The following is a 21,452-nucleotide window of genomic DNA, read 5'->3' as shown; positions in this document are numbered from 1 at the left end:
TGACGATTTTCAGGATCTTTTCACCCTATTCAAAGCTTCTTTTTCCAGACGAGTTACATTTAAAACATAACAAAGACATTTCAATTAGTTTCATGATACTGTTGTTAAAACAACAAAACAAAATATTTATGTCCAAGACAATCACAGTCGAATCAAATTGACAAGAGGCCCATGGGACATGCGGTCACCTGAGTTCTGATATCATACCGATCATCTTTGCTTCTAAACTAACATTTCATGCATCTCATCCGTCACTTGAAAGTAGATCAAGGTTTATTATTTGAACTAGAACAGTCGGTACATGTCGAGAAGAGTCCGATACTGTCGTTATGTATCCCCATAATTATCAAGAAGTCATCTGTCTAGAGCTATTAGCACATGTAGGTGTGACTTGTTTCTTTCGATCCCCAATTTTGCTGTGCTAGCAGGAATGTAAATACCGGTACATTATTAATTTCTTAGCTTCATTTTGTTTTATCTGAACCTAAAAATCCTTATAACAAGTCATAACAGCCAGAAGTCAGAGATCCAATTTGTCGTGGACGGATCAAAATGACTTTGGTCAATTGCCTACATGTCAAGTCATAGCAAGGTGTTCAGCAGTGAAAAGATAGAAAATTTGACCTTTGCTCTTTAACCCAGTGGCCTTGGCCTTACGTCAGTTTACTTCTCCTTCAATTTCGACAAATTTTGCTCCATCATGTTATAACTTGTTAATTGGTGACCTGGACTTTTGACTTTTTACCTCAGCATACATTTTATAAATATTATTCCTTGGGCCTCTTGGTTACTGAGAAAAAGTTTTTAAAGACTTTAACACATTTGACCCCTGTGACCTTGAAAGTAGGTACTGTAATATCATTCATTTAAACAAACTTGGTAGTCCTTTATCCTAGCATGGTCCAATATCCAAGTCAAAAATGTTAACTGTTTAAGAACAGATGACAAACGCCAAAGGACAAAAGGTAAGTACAATAGGTCACTAGAGACTTTGTCTCAGCTGACCTAACAATGAGTGATGAAAACTAGGTTATGAATACATATTACAACATTTCTCAATATATAAAGACCTTTATATCACAAATATATCAACCGTACAATGAGTTACATACCATTACCAATACAGACAGAAATTATGTTCGGGAATTTTTTTCTTAGTATATATTTGGGTCACAATTTTTAAACAATACCAAAATTATATGCACACTGTGCATCACTGGAAACCAAACATGAGCCCACAATAGCACTACAGGTAATTAATTACGGATATACTTAATTAAATAACGTATACAACTTTAGTACACTAGTAAAAAGAAATAAAATAGATCATGTGTAGAACAAACACATTACCAATGCTTTATCTATACTCCGATTTCTTAACAAAAGTTTGTGTTTTTCAGAACTTTTTCTTCAAGACAACACCTTTCAAATAACATTTTAGTCGCTTGCTACACTTTAAACAAAGTCTTCAAACCTAATGTCAATAACTTATTTCTGTAAAACACTCGTAAACTAACATGCCTTTTGTTAATTTCATGAACTAAAAAATGATGAAATCAAACAACAGTAATTTATCATAATGAAAATATTAAAAATAAAATCATAACTGCCATTATTCATTCTTCAACTGAACCAGTTTCAATGAAGTTGTTTTAGCACATTTTATCAAAAATGAGTACATTTGTTTTGTATTTAGTAAAAAAAACTGATAATGAATAACAAAGTTTTTAAATACGAAATATTGAATATATATTATTTTCATATGAATATTTTAGAAATAGTCTCAAGCACTAAAATGCAAAATAAAGTTATGAACATTACATCATAGTGAAAGTTTTATTTTTAGAGAGAATAAGCATAACATGATTTATAACCATACAGGTACTATTAGGTATTAGTAGATATAAAACCAATTACCAATGTTTCCTCTTTTTCTTCACCAACGTTTCAAAACCAGATGTTGTGTTAGTTACGACAATTTGTACATTTTATCAGATATTTACTCAGTAAGTTTGAGTTTGGTACACTATGTCTTTAAGCTGTATGAAGAAATGACGATGGCAAAACTTTAACATGCCAATACTGACGATGGCAAAACTTTAACATGCCAATACTGACGATGGCAAAACTTTAACATGCCAATACTGACGATGGCAAAACTTTAACATGCCAATACTGACGATGGCAAAACTTTAACATGCCAATACTGACGATGGCAAAACTTTAACATGCCAATACCCAAAGTACAATATACATGTAAGCAATTAGGATCACAATGCCATGATCAGGGTTCCATTATCACATATCAAAACCACCCATGCTTCAATATCTTGCTTCAAATGTAACCTGTATACATATTACCACAGGGGCTCGACACAAATCCTCCACCCAGGGTCCATACACTGTATAAATAAACATCTAAATGTGTAGATATAACTTTATCTTAAACCCGTACCATAACATGAAAGCGGCTAGTTAATTGGCCGTTTAACTTTGTTATGGATGTTTTCTATTTTCCCACTTCATGCATTTATGACTTTTTCTTATTAAGTATAATGGACCACTGGTTGCAATCTAATCAAAATAAGAGGTTCATTGTCCACTCTGTTGTCCGCTCCGTAAACTCCGTTCATACCGAGATAACGGAGTGGATAATGAACTTCTAATTCTCATTAGATAGCATGTGTTGGGAATTTGTGTTGAGTCCATGTGCATATAGAAAATGTAGGTTACAGTTCTATAAGTTAAACCTTCTGTGTGTAACACAGCATATTAAGAAATAAAACTCTTAACTCACTTGCACTAATAAATAATGTTCAAAATGAAATCTGAAACCATAAGTATAATATTTAGCTTATATTATACATGTACATGTATTTTGTAATAATAAACCATTTTGTACACAACAGAAAAACTCTTGATTAAATGTAATATAATCTCTTCAATGATAACAAATGAGGTCAAGGTCACTCAGGAGAGCAATGGTCACAAAAATAACTGTTCAAGTTTGTGTATAATGGAAAATCAATGACATCAGACACAAACATAGAAATTCAAAAGGAACCCTTAGAAAAACAACATGACCAAATCAAAGTCTTCCAGAAGTTTGTAATTGCCTTCTGTTTCATTGACAACACCCGCCAAGAAAATCTAGTCTATGGCAATCATTGTTGCCAATTCATCATCTACTAATCTTTTTTATTTGGTTTTGCTCTAAAATTTAAGTGCATCAAATTAAGTACATTTACAGTTAGTTTTTCAAAAAATGCAGGAAAAGATCTGATGTCATGTTCTCAAAATAAGGCTTGTCATGTAGCTATTGAAAATTTGAATTCTACCAGATTTCTATATCTGAGAATGTCAGAAATCAAATATGTCTGTAATCACAGGGACTCCTAGATAACTTATTATTGACAATAATGATCAAGTTAACTAGAGGTCGGACTCTGGGGTTTCATTCTTGGTCATAGGAACGAGTCAAGTCCCTGTGATCTATACTACAGATGTATATTCTATCCTCTACATCAGTTTGGCGTATCAGTATGTCAATCATAAGTTAAGATATATATGCGTCAAACGGAACTTTCGACCTTTGCTATACTGAGCGTCCTTGACCTTTATCATATAACAATAAATAATGACATCAAATATATATATATAACATTCAACACAGCACAACCAGTGCGGGTACAACTAAAACACATCAGGAGACTAAATAACACAAACTATAACTTGTCTTTAAACCCTCTATTTCTTACATTATTGTAATTCATACCTGAAATTCATCCAGAGTTTTTAAAGGTAGCAATGTAAATAATATCCTCAAGGATATTCAAATGTAACTTCATAATTAACAACTATAGATGGAGATCCTTTATATTTAGATGTATTTCAATTAGTCTGACATTTTTGTCGTGTCTACATGATGAGGCCAGGGGCTGACTTCTGTCACTTATGATATAAATGCATATGTTATATTTCAAAGGACATGTCTAAGTTAGACTACAGCAGTTACGTCGACGTCAGCTCCAGAATGGTACCTGTGTTTAGCTAAATAAAATATAAAAGGCCAAAGGAATAAATTAACTGGAATTGGAAAAATTTGGAGCAATTAAATGAAATATGTTCTAAACCAAACAATTTATTTCTTCAACATCTTTCTTTAATGATAAGACTTCAATCATTCAACCATTAAAAGTCAATTAAATATGTGGTGTTTTACCATCAATAGCCCGTGGTAATTGACTGTCTTTGGAGAAATGAGTACCAAATTTTAACTAATTAAATGTGTTAATCACTAAACAACAGTTCATTTGGGGTCATTTTAATAACAGTGTTAATTTATTAATGAATCTTAAATGATAGTGTTCATATTTAAGGGTGATTTTAACTACTACCACAAGCTAGCAGTGGCCCCTTCTATAATAATACATTGTCCTTTGTCAGTAGGCCCACACGCCATTCAAGAATGATCTAAGTGTCCTTTGTATATTTTCTGAAAGCTTTAATATACATCTCTTAGATTTTATTGTTATCACATTTAATGACTACAGAATTATCTTCTTCTTTTTGTATGTGAGATGACAATTATTTTTAAAATTGAGAAAAACAAAATGTTGCTTCTCATAGCCCAGCATTGAATGAAAGCTGATAGCTAGATGTTAAACTTTGAAATAATTGTTTTAACATTTGCCCTTACCAAGTAGATACTTTCTCCTAATTATAAACATATTTCTGATATATGAAAAACATTAATATAAATTACTTGCTTTAATGATTTGCAAACATAGCGTAAATACACTAATTTTGTTTCACTCAAATTTTTACACATTACCAAATCTTAATAGATTAGCGCAATGAAGAATTAATATAATAGTTTGATGTTTCATTTTGATTAATCTAGATAATTACTGTAAACAGATATATTTAAGTGGTAAACTTATTTTACACACATTAAGCTTTGCACTAAATTTTGGTAATTACTTTATTCATACTTTTTCTCACAATTGCACTATAGTTTGCTAATGGGCCAAAGTTTGAGCCAACATAAGTATGTTAAAAACAAACCTTAAGCTTATGGACCTAAAAAGTAAGTTTTGTGATGAACAGACAACAGATAGAAAACATGTTTTGAAAAACAAAACAATGAAATGTGTCTATCTAATGGATTCTGTGGATTAAATAATATTGTGGTGAAAATCAAATAAAAAAATCATTGTTTCCTATGGCAGATTTTAGAACAATTATGCAATTAGGTTGCATTTTACTGTAAGTTTTACTCATATACTTGTGACTTGTGTATGAAATAATATTTTCCTTTTCATAAAAACCTTTATTAATGTCATACCCAGAAAAAAAATTACCGAAGGAAAGCTTCAATTAATCTAATTCAAGATCATGAAAACAAGTTTTCATTTGACCTGATGAAAAACACAAGTTGATTGTGAACATCGATACAAATCAAATGAGCCAAAGAATACATAGTTATAGTATAGTGTGGTAGAGATCCCAGAGAAATGGCACAAATTCCTAACCTATCATCCATATATATCCATGTGTTTAATTTGATTTGGTAGATCCATGTATTTACCTGTAAATGGATTTGGTATATCCATATATTTACCTGTAAATCGATTTGGTATATCCATATATTTACCTGTAAATCGATTTGGTATATCCATATATTTACCTGTAAATCGATAAGGTATACCTACATTGTATGTATTTACCTGTAAATCGATAAGGTATATCTATGTATTTACCTGTAAATCGATTTGTTATATCCATATATCTAATTTGACAGGGAATATCAATAACCATATATTTGATTCAACTTTTTATTGTTTAAGTATTATATCGCAAAGGGTTTTTTTTTGGGGGGGGGGGGGGGGGGGGGGGGGGGGGGTTTATCGAAAGTCCATATATAACAAAATTTTGTTGAAACAATCATGAAACCATTAATCCAGTCTAATTATTTCATTTTGCAATAAATATATACCCACATATCATGAGATGAGTTGTATGGTACTCAATGTCTTCAAATATCATAAGTATGCTGAAAGCCATGGAGGCAAAGCCTGTTGCTCAATTTAATATATAAAATCTACCTGAAATAATATGATAGGTACTGTATATAACATATAATGAACTGTAGGTTTGGAACATGTGCCAGGTCCCTGTGGTACAGATATAAAGTACAAGAAACAACGATATCACGTGCACTTAGTCAATAACTGGAAAACACGAAGGAATATAGCTATATAGGTTTTTATAAATTAAACAAAGAATATCGTTTATCACAAACTGAATCACACCGATAGATAATTTTTGAGCAAATAATACTGAACATAAATAAATAATTTAAATATCTTAACACTGAACGTGATTAAATTTTCAAAAATATTTTAACTTTGTGTGCAAGAGTAAACACAATAGATACACAAGAAATATGAGAATTATCACAAGATATTACACAAGACTAAAATATATGCACTATTTTTGGGGAAGATATCAGGTACGGAATAAGGTTGTACTTGAAATCATGTAGAGCAAAACTGAATAACTGTATAAAATGAAGCATCTGTTATTACTTTAGTCTGCGATTAACACTATCAAACTATTTCATAGCGTTTGATCAAAAGCATTCATAATTAGCCCAACTTTTACACAAAATTGTTGAACCAATATATAATATCCTGATTTTATGATAACCGCATAAAGCCAGGAATGAATTAATATAAACAGCATATTTCATTCTATACGATACAAGTTTGCAAAAACATTTGCCCTTTGTCTTTGAAAAATATCTTTTATATATATCTGAATCTATAAATCTATAAATAGATCCTGCATGACCTGTTTATGAGTATTTCTTATTTACCCATCCATAGTTGGCTCTAGATGCCATACTAAATGTGCCGTGAATTCGAGTCGATTTCCCAGCTTCTTCAAACATTTTCTACAGGTAAAGGGATCCGATTCATCAGCAGAGTGAAGAGAGTTATGCAGTAAACTCATCGCATAATCTTCAAACCATATACAACAATGTTCGCATCGCATCATCTTTTTCACCTGAGTTCCTGGCGGTATTTTGTTGACCGTACTTGGACCTGCTGAAAGCGTTGTCAGTGTACTTCCCCAGGTAGACTGAGTGGTAGAGTTTACGAGTTTGGAGAGATTAGGGTTATTTCCTGCAATGCTTGTTATTCCAGGGCTAGAGCTTACGACAGGGATGGTGGATATCGGAACGTAAGATTTTAATTTTGCTCGTAATTTCTGTTGCATGGCTGCCTTGTAGCTCGCCGGTCCAATGACTTTAAATTTCATCTTCTTGACACCTGTATTCGAGCGAGGCCCAACTCTGATTTCCTGAACATTGGGGGTTGTTGAATCATTATTCTGAATTTCATCATTTGAGCTCTCTTCATTTGTTTTTGATGATGAAATTTCTTCGTCCTTTTCGTCAATCTTATCAGCATCCTTAGATTTTTCATCATCTTCTGACTCTTCGTCATCATTGTCCATGGTCTGACATTCCTTACTTAAATCATTTGATGTTCTGTTTTCCGTTACATTGACGGATTCTTCCATCTCATCCGCATCCTTTGGTTCCTGCTTGATTTTTTTCAGATCTGATGGTAAAATAAACATGTTCATATCGTCAGTGACGGTAGTTGTCGACTGATAGTTGTTACATCCATTGCCGTTGTTTGTTTCTGTCACATCCATTTCCTTCTTCACTCCATTTCCTCCTCCATATGAAGATAAATCCATCTCATTCTGCACAGCGTTTGATATGGCATCTTTGATTATACTCTCCATAGCTATGTCTTCACTGAGCTGGAAATCAGCTGGTAGGCCATTTGTTTTATCAACTTTAGCTGCGATGTGACTCCCTATATTATTACGAGGCAATGAATCACGTTTTCCAGTTGGGTCTTCTGGAACTTGGGGTTGGGGACCCAAACTGAATTTCGCAAGGCCGGTGACAGGATTTTCATCGTCTTCTGGGATACTTGGCTCCTTTTTTATGATAACACCATTCTCGGTGACTTCAGTTGTCGGGGGATACAAAGACAGATGACTTTCCTTGTGTGTGTGGAGTTGGGTTATCAAGTCAAACGCCTCGCCACAACGATGACAAGTAAACACTGTGGAGACGCCATGACTCTGCTGAAGATGAGAATGTAAAGTCTGACGACGCAGAAACTTCATGTCACAGAGGCGGCAGACGTTTCTTTGTTTCTGAGGCATATGAACCTTTAAATGTTGTTTCACATGGTCAGAGCGAGTAAATCGACGACCACATATATTGCACGCATAAGGACGCTCTCCGCTGTGTACACGTACATGCCGTTGTAATTTTGACGGCGTCGAGTATGTTTTTCCACACACGTAACATGAATGAGATGTTGACTTACCCCTGGAGTGTGTTGCTATATGATTCTGCATTTCAACTGGTGTGTCAAATTGTCGAGCGCAAAATCGGCACATAAATTTTGTAACTACTTGAACAGTGTACTTGTCTTTATTAGCTGGTGTTGCTGTTGCTGTTATCACCGACTTTTCTACACTTGATCTTGTCCATACACCAGACCGCGTAGCAACAGACGATGTTGTGGCCTCCCCATTCATTGGCTGATCTTGCTCCTTGACCTCTTTCCTGGTAGCTTTTGGGTCAAGGTCACCTGTTGTAGCCTCTCCATTCATTGGTTGGTATAAATAGAAATCTCTCTGGAAGTAGAATTATGTCTTCATCTGAAAAATACACAAAAATATCTCTTTACAGTTTTAGAACATAAAATAAAATCATATTTCTATCTATTAAAAATATTTTTTCAATTTTACATGGATTCAGAAGGCACGACGGTAATTACAAAGCTCTGATGTGGTTTCCTAACAGAAGTCTCTTACAGAGCATTATCAGAGTCTCAGAGGAAGGGGTGACTTGACAGAATAATGTTTTAAAAGAGGATTAAGGTAGTTGTTATATATAGAAACAAGCATACTGGGTATTGCTAAAGCAAATCATACCCCCTACTGGCCCCTACTAAAAATAGTAACAGTACAAAAGTGAAAATATACCATATAATGACATTGACAGACAAGCTACCTCATACAAGTACAAGAGGACATGAGATGGGAGATCACCACATGTCAGTTATATTTTATATCAATTATTTAATACATCATGTCCAAGATTCATCATGTCCCAGATTCATCAAGTCCAAGATAATGACAGATTCATCATGGCACCAGATACTCTATCAGCAACTCTTTCTCTATATGTGTTTTACTTCAGTTCACCACATGTCAGATATATTTTATATCAGTTATTTAATTCATCATGTCCTAGATACTCTATCAGAAACTTTTTCTCTATATGTGTTTTACTTCAGTCTGAAGCTATGTAGCTAGAAGATAATTTATTTTAGAACAATTGCGAAACAATTACACTACTGGCCGGATTGAAGCTTGCACTCGTTCAGGGGTCTTTACCAGTAATTTTTATAGGATTTTCTTATTAAGTCCAGGTCACCACTTCAAAAATGTTGATGGGTAATTAAGAGTTCCAATACTAAGAGATGTGATTGATCCAACAGGAAACGCAGGAGTCCATATTTCAAATACCTGATCCCCCAAAATCACTACTTAATATGGGTTGAGTTGGGTTGGGTTGGGTTGGGTTGGGGGGGGGGGGGGGTTAAACCAGAGTACCTAGATTATCCCACATGGTTAGGCAGGTGCCTGCTGCACCATACCGTATTACCTGTTCATGTCCAATTAAGGCCAGGAATCCAACCCCAGACACCTACAGGTGTAAGGCGATTGTTTGTTACCAACGCCCGACTACCCACTAACCCAGCCAGTTTCTAGTCACTGCGTAATATTTCCTCATTTCATTCAAATGCAGGTTAAGCTTGCTATGAGAATATTAACATAATTACATTTGCATAGAAACAAGATTTACTTTAATTAATTTAGCAGACAATCATTGATTTAAAATATTGTCAAATAATTATATTTCAATTTTATATAAAAATCATACTATCACAAATTCTTTTCAAGGTAATTTTCATGGGGAGATCCATATAATAAAATGTTCAAACGGAAGATAAGTACAGTTCACAAACCATTACTTTGGACTATCAATCATTAACAAAGATATTTTACTGAAATGTTAAATGTCTAATTTAGTGTTTTAAAATCAGAAATTTCACTCTTGAATATATTATGAGGGAAGGGGAAAGGGTGCAAGCATGTGCAAAATGTGTTAATTTCTAATTTTAGCATATATCGCCCTTAGGACAGAGGCAAGTGGATGGAAAACTCCTAGATGACAACATGTTGACTCAATTAAGGCTTGCAGAGGGCGAGATGATCGAGGACAGAAATTCAAAAGCGATTTAACAAAGCTAAATATGAATACATACATAGTATGGAGACTCCTAAACAAGAAGAACAGAGGTCCTGTATTGCTCAACTGGATATGTCATTGATCATGGCAGAATCAGACACTCACCTTGTCTGTCAATACACCCATTATACAATTCTTGATGAGCATCTGTGTGCAAAACACTTCCCTTTGGCCATATGACCTTTACCTTTGACCTTGATTTTTTCTCAGTATGTATTTTTGAACATCTCGACTCTTCATATGTAAATCAGTCAATGCAATTTATCCTAAAGTTAACAGCTCTGGGAACTAAATTTAAATTGTGGAAAGACATGCAGACAGTTAAAGGGCACACATATCTCTGATGAGGTACCTTAACTTAAGACAAAATCATGTCATTCCTACAAAAGAAAGACTCTAAAGAATTAGTTAAATTTCCCCTTTTGGGCTTCACCCCTGATGGGTCCCAGACCCACTGTTTGTACAAAATTTATTTCGCTTAACTCAAGGATGGTTCGATCAGATCGAATTTGGAGAATACAAGGACAATAAGACCAGGTACTCTGATGCCATAAAAATCTTGGTTAAATCCGGGTTAAGTCACAATTTCAAATGTAGATAGCACAATTACAATGATCGAACCCAACAAGGCAATATGATCAACAAGCATTGAGGAGAAATTCTACTGATAACCTCAATATTTACTTACTATGATAAACGTGAAGATTTCAATATCACATTTTTCGTCTTCCCTTTCTATCTGTACAAGGTAGCAACACCCCAACCAAACCAAACCAAGTAAACTTTGTTAAAAGAACATTTATCAGTGCTATAATTAAAACAAGCATTTTGAGAGTATTGCTGAAGCAGTACATGTCCACTACTGGGAATAGCCGGTCACTATGAGCTGTACTTTGTAATAAAATACTCGTTTGACAACAGTTATGCAAGCGTCAAGTCAAAGGATTTTCTTATTAACATGCTCGACCCATGAACTTTTTAAATAATAATTGAATGGGTTGTTTTCATGGTTTTTATTCAATGATATAACGCACGATGGAATTACAATGTAGTTCAAGCAGGGTTGTGTTGGGTACAGTATACTTTATAAATGGGGTGATGTGTATATCAATATATTAGATTAAATAATGTCATGCTGTAGAGTTTGAATATATAGAATAAATACATAGACTTCCTGAAAGTAAGTGATGGGGTCCTTTTTACTTCTTTATGCAGTTTCTTTCCTGCCTATATTTGGAGTTGATATTTAACCCCATTCCCAATGGAAAAAGGTAGGAATTTTTTCCCAATGATGGAACCAAATTTACAATTTTTTTTTAAGATTAAAAGTCTGGCAATATAAACTTGCTTGATAATAAAACATTATGCCCTAATACATGGCGCTTGGATATCTTTAATTTTTTTTTTTTTTCAATTTCTTACATGTATATGCCACAAAATTTGTCAAAATTTCTTGCTTACATCGTACACATATTTCACACTCTCGACCATGTGGCAATTTCCCAAACTGACTAGAAAAAAAATAAAATGAATGTGGCCTAACTGGAGGGAAAATGGCTATTCATGATCACAGGATAATTGTAACAGTATAAATATAAGATATCATTAACTATACATATTATTATAAAAATCACATTACTATAATTACAATATATTCACTCTTATTTTGCATAATTTCCCCTTTGCGAGCCCCTTCCTGGACTTCATACAACAATGTTCTATAAATAGATACAGTATATATATTGGGGGATTTTTAGCCGTTACCTCACCGAAGGCTACAGTTATGAACGGGAAATAACATTTACGGGCAAGACATTATACAAAAGATACCACGTGTTGTTCAAACTTTACATAATTTAGGTGAATTCTGGCATACTGGGAGCTTTATAGTCCGTCCTATTTTCTATAATTTTCAGTCTACATTCTCACAATGATATCAATACACACATAGACCAATACACACATACAACATGACCTCACTTTGCCCTAGGGGCCAAACGCACAGCGCCACCTATCGTGGGTCACGGAAATAATTTATGCATAATGTTTATCCCTGTAAATGACCGAAGCAAGCTGCCCTTTTTATCATAGCACAAAATAAAACTTAAAGCGAGGAATGAGAAGAACACACGTTCAATAAAAACCTCGATACATATGTAACAGAAATCAGCTGATGCGCATAACATGTGTTCGTCTGTCAACGTCAAAATGAAACCGAACCACAGCCCCTTGAAACATAGGCTTGTGTACTGCGTCTGACAGCGGTGTCATGGCGGCTGGGAAGGGATCCGACCCTTTCCCAACATTTACCAACGATTTCAGTCAAACCCAGATAGTTTCAAACCCAAACAATTATATTTATAAAGATAGTATATACTTACGTTTACGGAGAGGCCGTTTTGGGGGCGAATCTTCAACCCGTGGTTAGCGTGGACCCTGAATTTACCTACGGTAGCCACAGGTCCCTGCCTGTTAGCGAGCCAGCTAGTAAACCTGCGAAGCCAGCTCGCTACCAACTAGGGATTAATAAGGGAGAGCAGTCGGCTCGCTCAGTCGGGATCTATTTCCAGATTGAGGTCTTGCAAGGGGGAAAGGTATCGGAATATTTTAGGGGTTAATAATCTCTAGCTTCATGTAATGGTCAAATTTCTAATAGAAAAACACTATGATATAAAAACAGTAAACTAATATATATCTATTAGAATCTATAATTATTTATAAAACAAATCATATTGTAATATGATTTTATATCAAACAAAAGATAATATGTTTGTCTAAACTTCGTTATTTCATCTATGATGTCGGTTTTGTGAATTACATGATGTAAAATACTCTCGCAAAATATATAGGGTATATATTTGCGTGTGCTTGATGGAAGTGATACAAAAATTACTTAGAGCTAGAATATTTTTTTACATTCGAGTATAGTTGGCTATATAGTGACTTGCGTACACGTGTGCATCTCTCTCTCTCTCTCTCTCTCTCTCTCTCTCTCTCTCTTTTACAGCACATGATTAAGGCTCTCGCACCCACCGACATGCAAATACGCACGTTTTTTTACACACAAAAACATAACTCCAAACACCACACACTCCCCATTTAAATATTACTCCTCAATCAACAACCCTACCCCAAACACAAATCCCCCTCCTTTAAAATTCCGCATCCCTAATTGCAATCCCTCTTCAGAATCCACATACATGTGTATGCATGCACTAATTGAATCTCTCTCGCTCTCGCGTGCGCCCTTAATTGCTGCCCCCCTCGTGTGCCCATGGTAGATGTAGATACCCTACATACAGCGTTTGGACATTGTCCAGCTGGCCAACATATACTGACCAGTATGTTGACTGACCTGTGTCTTATTGTATTTACCTTGCTAGGTGTCATCTAGAGTGCATTAATTTTGTGAACTCCATTTTGGTCAGATAAACTTCAAATTACATTTGTGCATATAGTGTACAAGCTACACAGACCCACCTGGCCGTACATTTTCCATTCCCCTTACACATTAATATTTACGGTACGCTTTGTTATAAATATGGCTTATTATAATGGCATTGAGGGTCCAGAAAGGGGAGCTTTACCCTACAGGGCTCAGAAAGGGACATAACTGTGTACCCTACATGGCTCAGAGACGGGATCTGTATCCTACAGGGCTCAGAAAGGGACATAGCTGTGTACCCTACAGGGCTCAGAAAGGGACATAGCTGTGTACCCTACAGGGCTCAGAAAGGGGAGCTGTACCCTACAGGGCTCAGAGACGGATCTGTATCCTACAGGGCTCAGAAAGGGACATAACTGTGTACCCTACAGGGCTCAGAGACGGGATCTGTATCCTACAGGGCTCAGAAAGGGACATAGCTGTGTACCCTACAGGGCTCAGAAAGGGACATAGCTGTGTACCCTACAGGGCTCAGAAAGGGGAGCTGTACCCTACAGGGCTCAGAGACGGATCTGTATCCTACAGGGCTCAGAAAGGGACATAGCTGTGTACCCTACAGGGCTCAGAGACGGGGTCTGTACCCTACATGGCTCAGAGAGGGACCTAGCTGTGTACCCTACAGGGCTCAGAGACGGGATCTATATCCTACAGGGCTCAGAAAGGGACCTACTAGCTGTGTACCCTACAGGGCTCAGAAAGGAGACCTGTACCCTACAGGGCTCAGAAAGGGGCCTAGCTGTGTACCCTACAGGGCTCAGAAAGGGACCTAGCTGTGTACCCTACAGGGCTCAGAAAGGGACCTAGCTGTGTACCCTACAGGGCTCAGAGACGGGGTCTGGACCTTTCAGGGATTCTGCCGTACTCCTTTGTATTTTACCTACATTTGTTGTTGTTTTTTTTTAAGATGTCACATGGCCGACAAAGGAGAAATTATAATCAATTAAATGTTTCAGCATTATTTGTTGCTGCCCGAAGAAATTCTATTGAATATTTTGTTATTTACTAAATAACTTCATGTCTAAAAAATGATCAATTTTAGGACACGGTATTAATTAGATATATTTCAAATACTGTGGGTGCCATTTTATGCATTTTTGTAACAATTTAATCAATGTATATAACCCGTCGGCGCTGATCATATCACTCACGGGCACTTGTTTCTCCGACAAGGAACAGTGTGATAGTTCTTACGTTAGAAATTACCCCCATATGTCTCACAATTACTTAACATCAACATGTCTTTTTATTTGAAGGTTTGAAAAGCAATAAAAAAAAACAGTTAAAACAAGAAATATCTTTAAAAAAGATAAACGGCATAGTTTTAATGCTGGTGGTTATAATGTAAAACTACTGGTGAAATAAATTAACGAACTACGATGTAATTAATAATGCGCAGTTTCAGCACGGATAACAAAATTATATCAGTTTGAATCATTTTTGGTGATAATAAGACTACAAATGTGTCATTTGAATAGATGCATCCACTTATTCAGCTTGTATTCAATTTAAAAGGGACATCACGGTAAAAACGTTGCAATTTTCACTGAATGTACGCGTTTTGTTCCTTTCCAGTTATGTTTCTGTGCTGTTCCAATGTTCACAGTCAATCCCTATGTCCAGCTTGACCACTCGATTTAGTTGGGAATCCCCCTCTAAATTTAGCGCGGAAATTATTTTTAGATCATTACGTGACTGTTTTGAAATCGTGGCAACACAAACACACGATAGTTTAAGCCCCAGTCACACCGGACCTACGACCAGGTTACGACATTGTTGCGACCGAAGAAAATCGGAATCGCAGGGAAATCGTAGCATGAGCGCACGACTAGTCGCAGTGGTCGTGGGTGATCGCACGCGCAAAATCAGTCGCAGCAAGGTCGATGGTCATGTTCAAAACTTCTGACCTGCGATTCTAAATCGCAAGTGGTCGCAGAACGGTCGTACCACCAGTCGCACATGAACGCAGGACCAGTCGTGCATGATCGCGGGCCAAGTAGTCGCAAATTGGTCGTGCTACTGGTCGTGCCACTCTACGATTGGTGGTACCACCGATCGTACGACCTCACAATTGGTCGTACGATCAGTCACGACCTGTCCCGAGTCTTTGCACGAGCTTACGATCGGTCGCACCACCAGTCTTTACCTCGCAAACCACTTTCCTGGGTACAGGTAACAAAATGGCGGATATACAAGCATCTTTTTTTCATCGGCCTTTCTTCGGAGGCATATTATTGATGTATTCGTCTGTACTGCGAGGTCACAACTGATGCTAAAATGGTACAAGTCTTTTTATATGATCGATCGACTGTCTGCGATTGGCTACGACTGATCGTGTGAGCAGTCGCAGGTTGCCACGACTGATCGTGCGAGCAGTCGCAGGTTGCCACGACTGATCGTGCGAGCAGTCGCAGGTTGCCACGACTGATCGTGCGATTGGTCACTGATCGCACCACTCATCGCACGATTGCCTACGATTGCCTTCGATTGCCTACGATTGATCTTGCGATCAATCTTCTCCAATCGTAAGTCATTGCGCGACCAAGCGCACCACCAATCGTACGATGACCTACCACCAGTCGTAGGACCAATCGCAGTATGCGATCGCGAATAGACATCGCAACAAACATTGCCGATCGGTCGTAACTCGGCCAAATCGCCCCCAATCGCACGATTCAGAAATCGTACGATCTGGTGTGACTATAGCTTTACAAGGCGATATCTATATTCCATCTGGGTTAGTTGGATAACGATATTATACACAGTGGTTTAAATGTTAAATAACACGTTCTGTAAATATTACGGCACACATATTTATGTGTAAATAAGTGTAAACACTGCTCATATAGTATAATGGCAGTAGCGATGTACTGGTACAGACTGTATTTGTGTAAATATTACCGAGATTATCATGACCTACTATCAAACAATCAAGCAGAATACGAGCGGCGTCCGTATTACTGCTGTTTTCATGTTTGAACTGTTACAATCTATTGTACTGCTTCCCAAGTTTAATTCTAGGATTGTGTTTGACCCATTTTCCTATTATTCTCTTCATTGCGGAAGCTGTTATAGTTTTCAACCGCAGTCGATTCACATTGGAAGCCATTTTTGTTTCCGTATATGTCACAACATTTGCAGATTCAGCATTTTGCATTGACCGCTACATTGACCAATCACATACTTCATCTTGACCAGAACGCCACCTGTCGCGTCATATCCGGGGCCAAAACCAAATTAGACGGCTATGCCGAAAAAGAAATGTCCATCTATTTGAATTTGAAAATTAATTAAATGCAAGATTGCTCATCGTCGGATACCACAGTCACTCGTGTATAGCTCTAACCAACAGTAACATTTTGAATGAGGCTGCGGACTGTGATTAGTAGAACATTTTGGCAGGCTTTGAAATAATTCAAAAGGGCCCACTCGTAGAATTGTTCTCTATTGAAAGTTGGCAGTGAAAGGCTTAGGTCGCCAAATGATATAAAGAAAGCTTTCAGTAAATATTTTCAAAACATTTCATGGCAAATGCCCGTCGAGCGAACGGACGGCCCGACCGAAGTTTTGATACAGTTGAACTGAACAGAAAACCCGTGTTTGCTGAAGTAGAATGTGCCATTAGAAGTTTAAAGTTAGGAAGGTTCCGGGATTAGACGAGATGAACACTTCGGATACGGAGGTCGAATCCTAATAATATGTATACAGGGACTCTATTAGACTGGCCCCCTGTCTCTAGAATATTAAAATTATAAATAAAATTGAGCTTTATGATTTTGATCCCTAGGATATGTCTGATTCTATTCCTAAGTTTCAAACTAGGGGCAGATAATCTGGTATTAGAATTTAGCTTGGCAATTCTTAAAAAAAAAAAAACTTAGGGTCTGGTGGCCAGTCTAGGACTCTATACCAAGTGCGGAGAGCTCGAGCACGTACCCCTATGGAACGGAATTCAAGTAAATATTACACTATCCGTTATTGCATTTTTTGTGTGGAACATTGCGAATTGAACCTTATCATTTCCTTTATTATCATTCATGTATTCAGTGTTAAGATTGCTTATTGCAGTTTGATTATTCCAGTCGTCAACATTGTCATTACGAGTTTGCATTGCGCAATCCGGTATTTTCGCTAGGTCAACGCCATCTTCGCTAGCCAAGGCTTCTGATTACGTTACACTACACGAACGGAATAGAATAGTGCTGTTCGCATATTAAGTGAAGTTACCTTCCCTCTATACGACCTTATATACGGAACATTCCCTCTATACCACCTTATATACGAACATTAAGTGAAGTTATCGTCCCTATAAAGACCTTATGCAGTGAAGTTTTCTGCCATAATCACCTAGTTCCGATTGAGTGGTTTTAACTAATTTTTTTTTTTGTCAACTTTAGCCTTTCTACATTCTAATGCAGGAATAATTTGTTTCTTCTTTGAAGTCTCCTTGCAACTTGTATAACTGTGAAAATATTAGAAGAAAAATACCGATATCATATATATGTTTTTCGTTTGTATTTTCAAGTTCTATCATTCTTTCATCTTGGTAAAAAGATTTCTGAAATACAGGACACATTAGTAACTGTTGTCATTCATTTCGTAGTGATAATACATTTTTGAGATTTTTATGACGTATACAAACTACTTAAGGAAAAAAACCGAGGTCGTAGAGAATCAGAAATTTCTATTTAGAAACTATGTAGTAAAGATATAGTATATATATAACTGTTTCAAGGATCAAAATACATTTTGAATATACTTGTATGTGTGCTTACTTCTTCAAAAGATTTAAACATTATGTGAATATCTTATTCATATTCAGACTATTACAGTCTTTTTATGTGGAATTTGTCAACTTATTAAATATTTTTGAAATTGAAAAAATCAGTTTCTTTTGGTACTAAAAATGCAGTCATTTTGTGTACTGGTAAAAAAAATCAACAAATAGAAAATGTATGAGTTATCTATCGATATAACAACATTTACTATTTGAAGGTGTGACATACGAGGTAGCCGCTGCGTATCTTGAGCTTTTAAATTACTGCCATGTAATATATGAATGGCGTAATTTAATTAACATTTCAATGATAAATCGATAATCATGTAACTTTTAACGTATAAATGCAAGTAATAGTTTTATGCAATTTAGTAGCATCAAAAACGAGATGTTGGTTGTTATAAAGTACACTTTTAAATAATTGTGAATAAAAAAAAATAAAAAATAAAAATATGATAGAATATATATTAATATTGAGAAAGTTTATAGTAACAAATGAAAATAACATATTTGAGTCATAATTATACAAACAGTAGTCTGGAATGTTAAATGCTTTGCCCTCCTTATTTAGTAACTCTCTTATGTGCAAACTTTGTCTTTATACATGTATATAGTCTAGTTATTTCTGGCTATTTTAATATAGACTAGACATGTCCCTGTGGTCATATGATGTCAAGTCAACATCAGTAATCGATCTTCATGATAATTGCGAACGGCGCTATTCTATTTCCGGATGCTTCGATTACTGGTGCAAAGTCCGATGAATTCCGAATAGCATAAAACATCGGAGCGCCCCCATACTGCATAATGAGGAACTAAAGAATGAGATCGCCAACAACCACAGTCAACGCGAATGCCGATAATGCAATACTGAATGTTGACCTAGCGAATACCGGATTGCGCGATGCAAACTCGTAATGACAATGTTGACGACTGGAATAATCAAACTGCAATATGCAATCTTAACACTGAATACATGAATGATAATAAAGGAAATGATAAGGTTCAATTCGCATAACACAATGTTAATGTTTCACACAAGAATGCAATAACGGATAGTGTAATATTTACTTGAATTCCGTTCCATATACCCTCAATGGCCTCAATTTGGAATAGAGGCATCATTCTCCCAATCTTCAAAGGTGGGAATAAGCCCCGTGGCGACCCCGCCAGCTATAGACCTATTACTCTTTTCTATTTTATCTTTAAACTTTTCGAAAAGGTTATCAGCGTTCGAATACAGGATTTGTTCAACACTTCCATTACCCCGTAACGCACAACAAAACGGCTTCCGGAAGTCCCTACGCTAGGATGTGCGACGGCCACGTTTTCTCTGCGAGAGACTATCTACCATAACCTTGAACTAAATAACAAAGTTTTCATAGAAAAAAAATGCTATACACACTAGGGAAGGTCCAAATACATGTAGACTGTAACTGATTCTCAAGTCCCTGTGATACACACTAGGGAAGGTCCAAATACATGTAGACTGTAACAAAGTCTCAAGTCCCTGTGATACACACTAGGGAAGGTCCAAATACATGTAGACTGTAACTAATTCTCAAGTCCCTGTGATACACACTAGGGGAGGTCCAAATACACGTAGACTGTAACAAATTACCAGGTCCCTGTGATACACACTAAGGGAGGTCCAAATACACGTAGACTGTAACAAATTACCAGGTCCCTGTGATACACACTAGGGGAGGTCCAAATACACGTAGACTGTAACAAATTACCAGGTCCCTGTGATACACACTAGGGGAGGTCCAAATACACGTAGACTGTAACTAATTCTCAAGTCCCTGTGATACACACTAGGGGAGGTCCAAATACATGTAGACTGTTACTGATTCTCAAGTCCTTGTGATACACACTAGGGAAGGTCCAAATACATGTAGACTGTAACTGATTCTCAAGTCCCTGTGATACACACTAGGGAAGGTCCAAATACATGTAGACTGTAACAAAGTCTCAAGTCCCTGTGATACACACTAGGGGAGGTCCAAATAGACGTAGACTGTAACAAATTACCAGGTCCCTGTGATACACACTAGGGGAGGTCCAAATACACGTAGACTGTAACAAATTACCAGGTCCCTGTGATACACACTAGGGGAGGTCCAAATACATGTAGACTGTAACTAATTCTCAGGTCCCTGTGATACACACTAGGGAAGGTCCAAATACATGTAGACTGTAACTAATTCTCAGGTCCCTGTGATACACACTAGGGAAGGTACAAATACATGTAGACTGTAACTAATTCTCAAGTCCCTGTGATACACACTAGGGAAGGTCCAAATAGACGTAGACTGTAACAAATCTCAGGTCCCTGTGATACACACTAGGGAAGGTCCAAATACACGTAGACTGTAACAAATCTCAGGTCCCTGTGATACACACTAGGGGAGGTCCAAATACACGTAGACTGTAACAAATCTCAGGTCCCTGTGATACACACTAGGGAAGGTCCAAATACATGTAGACTGTAACAAATCTCAAGTCCCTGTGATACACACTAGGGAAGGTCCAAATACATGTAGACTGTAACTGATTCTCAAGTCCCTGTGATACACACTAGGGAAGGTCCAAATACATGTAGACTGTAACTAATTCTCAAGTCCCTGTGATACACACTAGGGGAGGTCCAAATACATGTAGACTGTAACTAATTCTCAAGTCCCTGTGATACACACTAGGGAAGGTCTAAATATATGTAGACTAACTAATTCTCAAGTCCCTGTGATACACACTAGGGGAGGTCCAAATACATGTAGACTGTAACTAATTCTCAAGTCCCTATGATACACACT

At 36.6% G+C, this 21,452-nt stretch overlaps 1 protein-coding gene and 1 long non-coding RNA gene across 3 annotated transcripts; both read right to left on the bottom strand.

Annotated features, from left to right (window-relative positions):
• Positions 1-1,940: 1,940 nt before the first annotated feature.
• LOC117316594 lies at positions 1,941-5,866 on the bottom strand. 2 transcript variants are annotated; one of them, XR_004529904.1, is made up of 2 exons: positions 2,192-5,866; positions 1,941-2,066 (listed from the first exon to the last, which is right to left on the bottom strand). It is a non-coding gene; the product is annotated as an uncharacterized LOC117316594 (long non-coding RNA). The 2 variants fall into 2 exon arrangements; XR_004529903.1 differs by having other exon boundaries at positions 2,099-2,203.
• A 25-nt stretch (positions 5,867-5,891) lies between these two features.
• Positions 5,892-12,923, bottom strand: LOC117316588 (protein suppressor of hairy wing-like). The gene is made up of 2 exons (XM_033871253.1): positions 12,799-12,923; positions 5,892-8,757 (listed from the first exon to the last, which is right to left on the bottom strand). The coding sequence occupies exon 2, from the start codon at positions 8,707-8,709 to the stop codon at positions 6,877-6,879; it is 1,833 nt and encodes a 610-aa protein (XP_033727144.1). The 5' UTR covers positions 8,710-8,757; positions 12,799-12,923; the 3' UTR covers positions 5,892-6,876.
• Between the last annotated feature and the right edge of the window lie 8,529 nt (positions 12,924-21,452).

This window comes from Pecten maximus, chromosome 18, assembly GCF_902652985.1.
Source record: "Pecten maximus chromosome 18, xPecMax1.1, whole genome shotgun sequence".
NCBI classification, from domain to species: Eukaryota; Metazoa; Mollusca; class Bivalvia; order Pectinida; family Pectinidae; genus Pecten; species Pecten maximus.
This window is presented reverse-complemented; position numbering and strand designations above follow the sequence as displayed.

Excerpts from the sequence above, each read along its gene's own strand:
- LOC117316588 (XM_033871253.1), bottom strand. The coding sequence starts at position 8,709 with ATGAATGGAGAGGCTACAACAGGTGACCTTGACCCAAAAGCTACCAGG.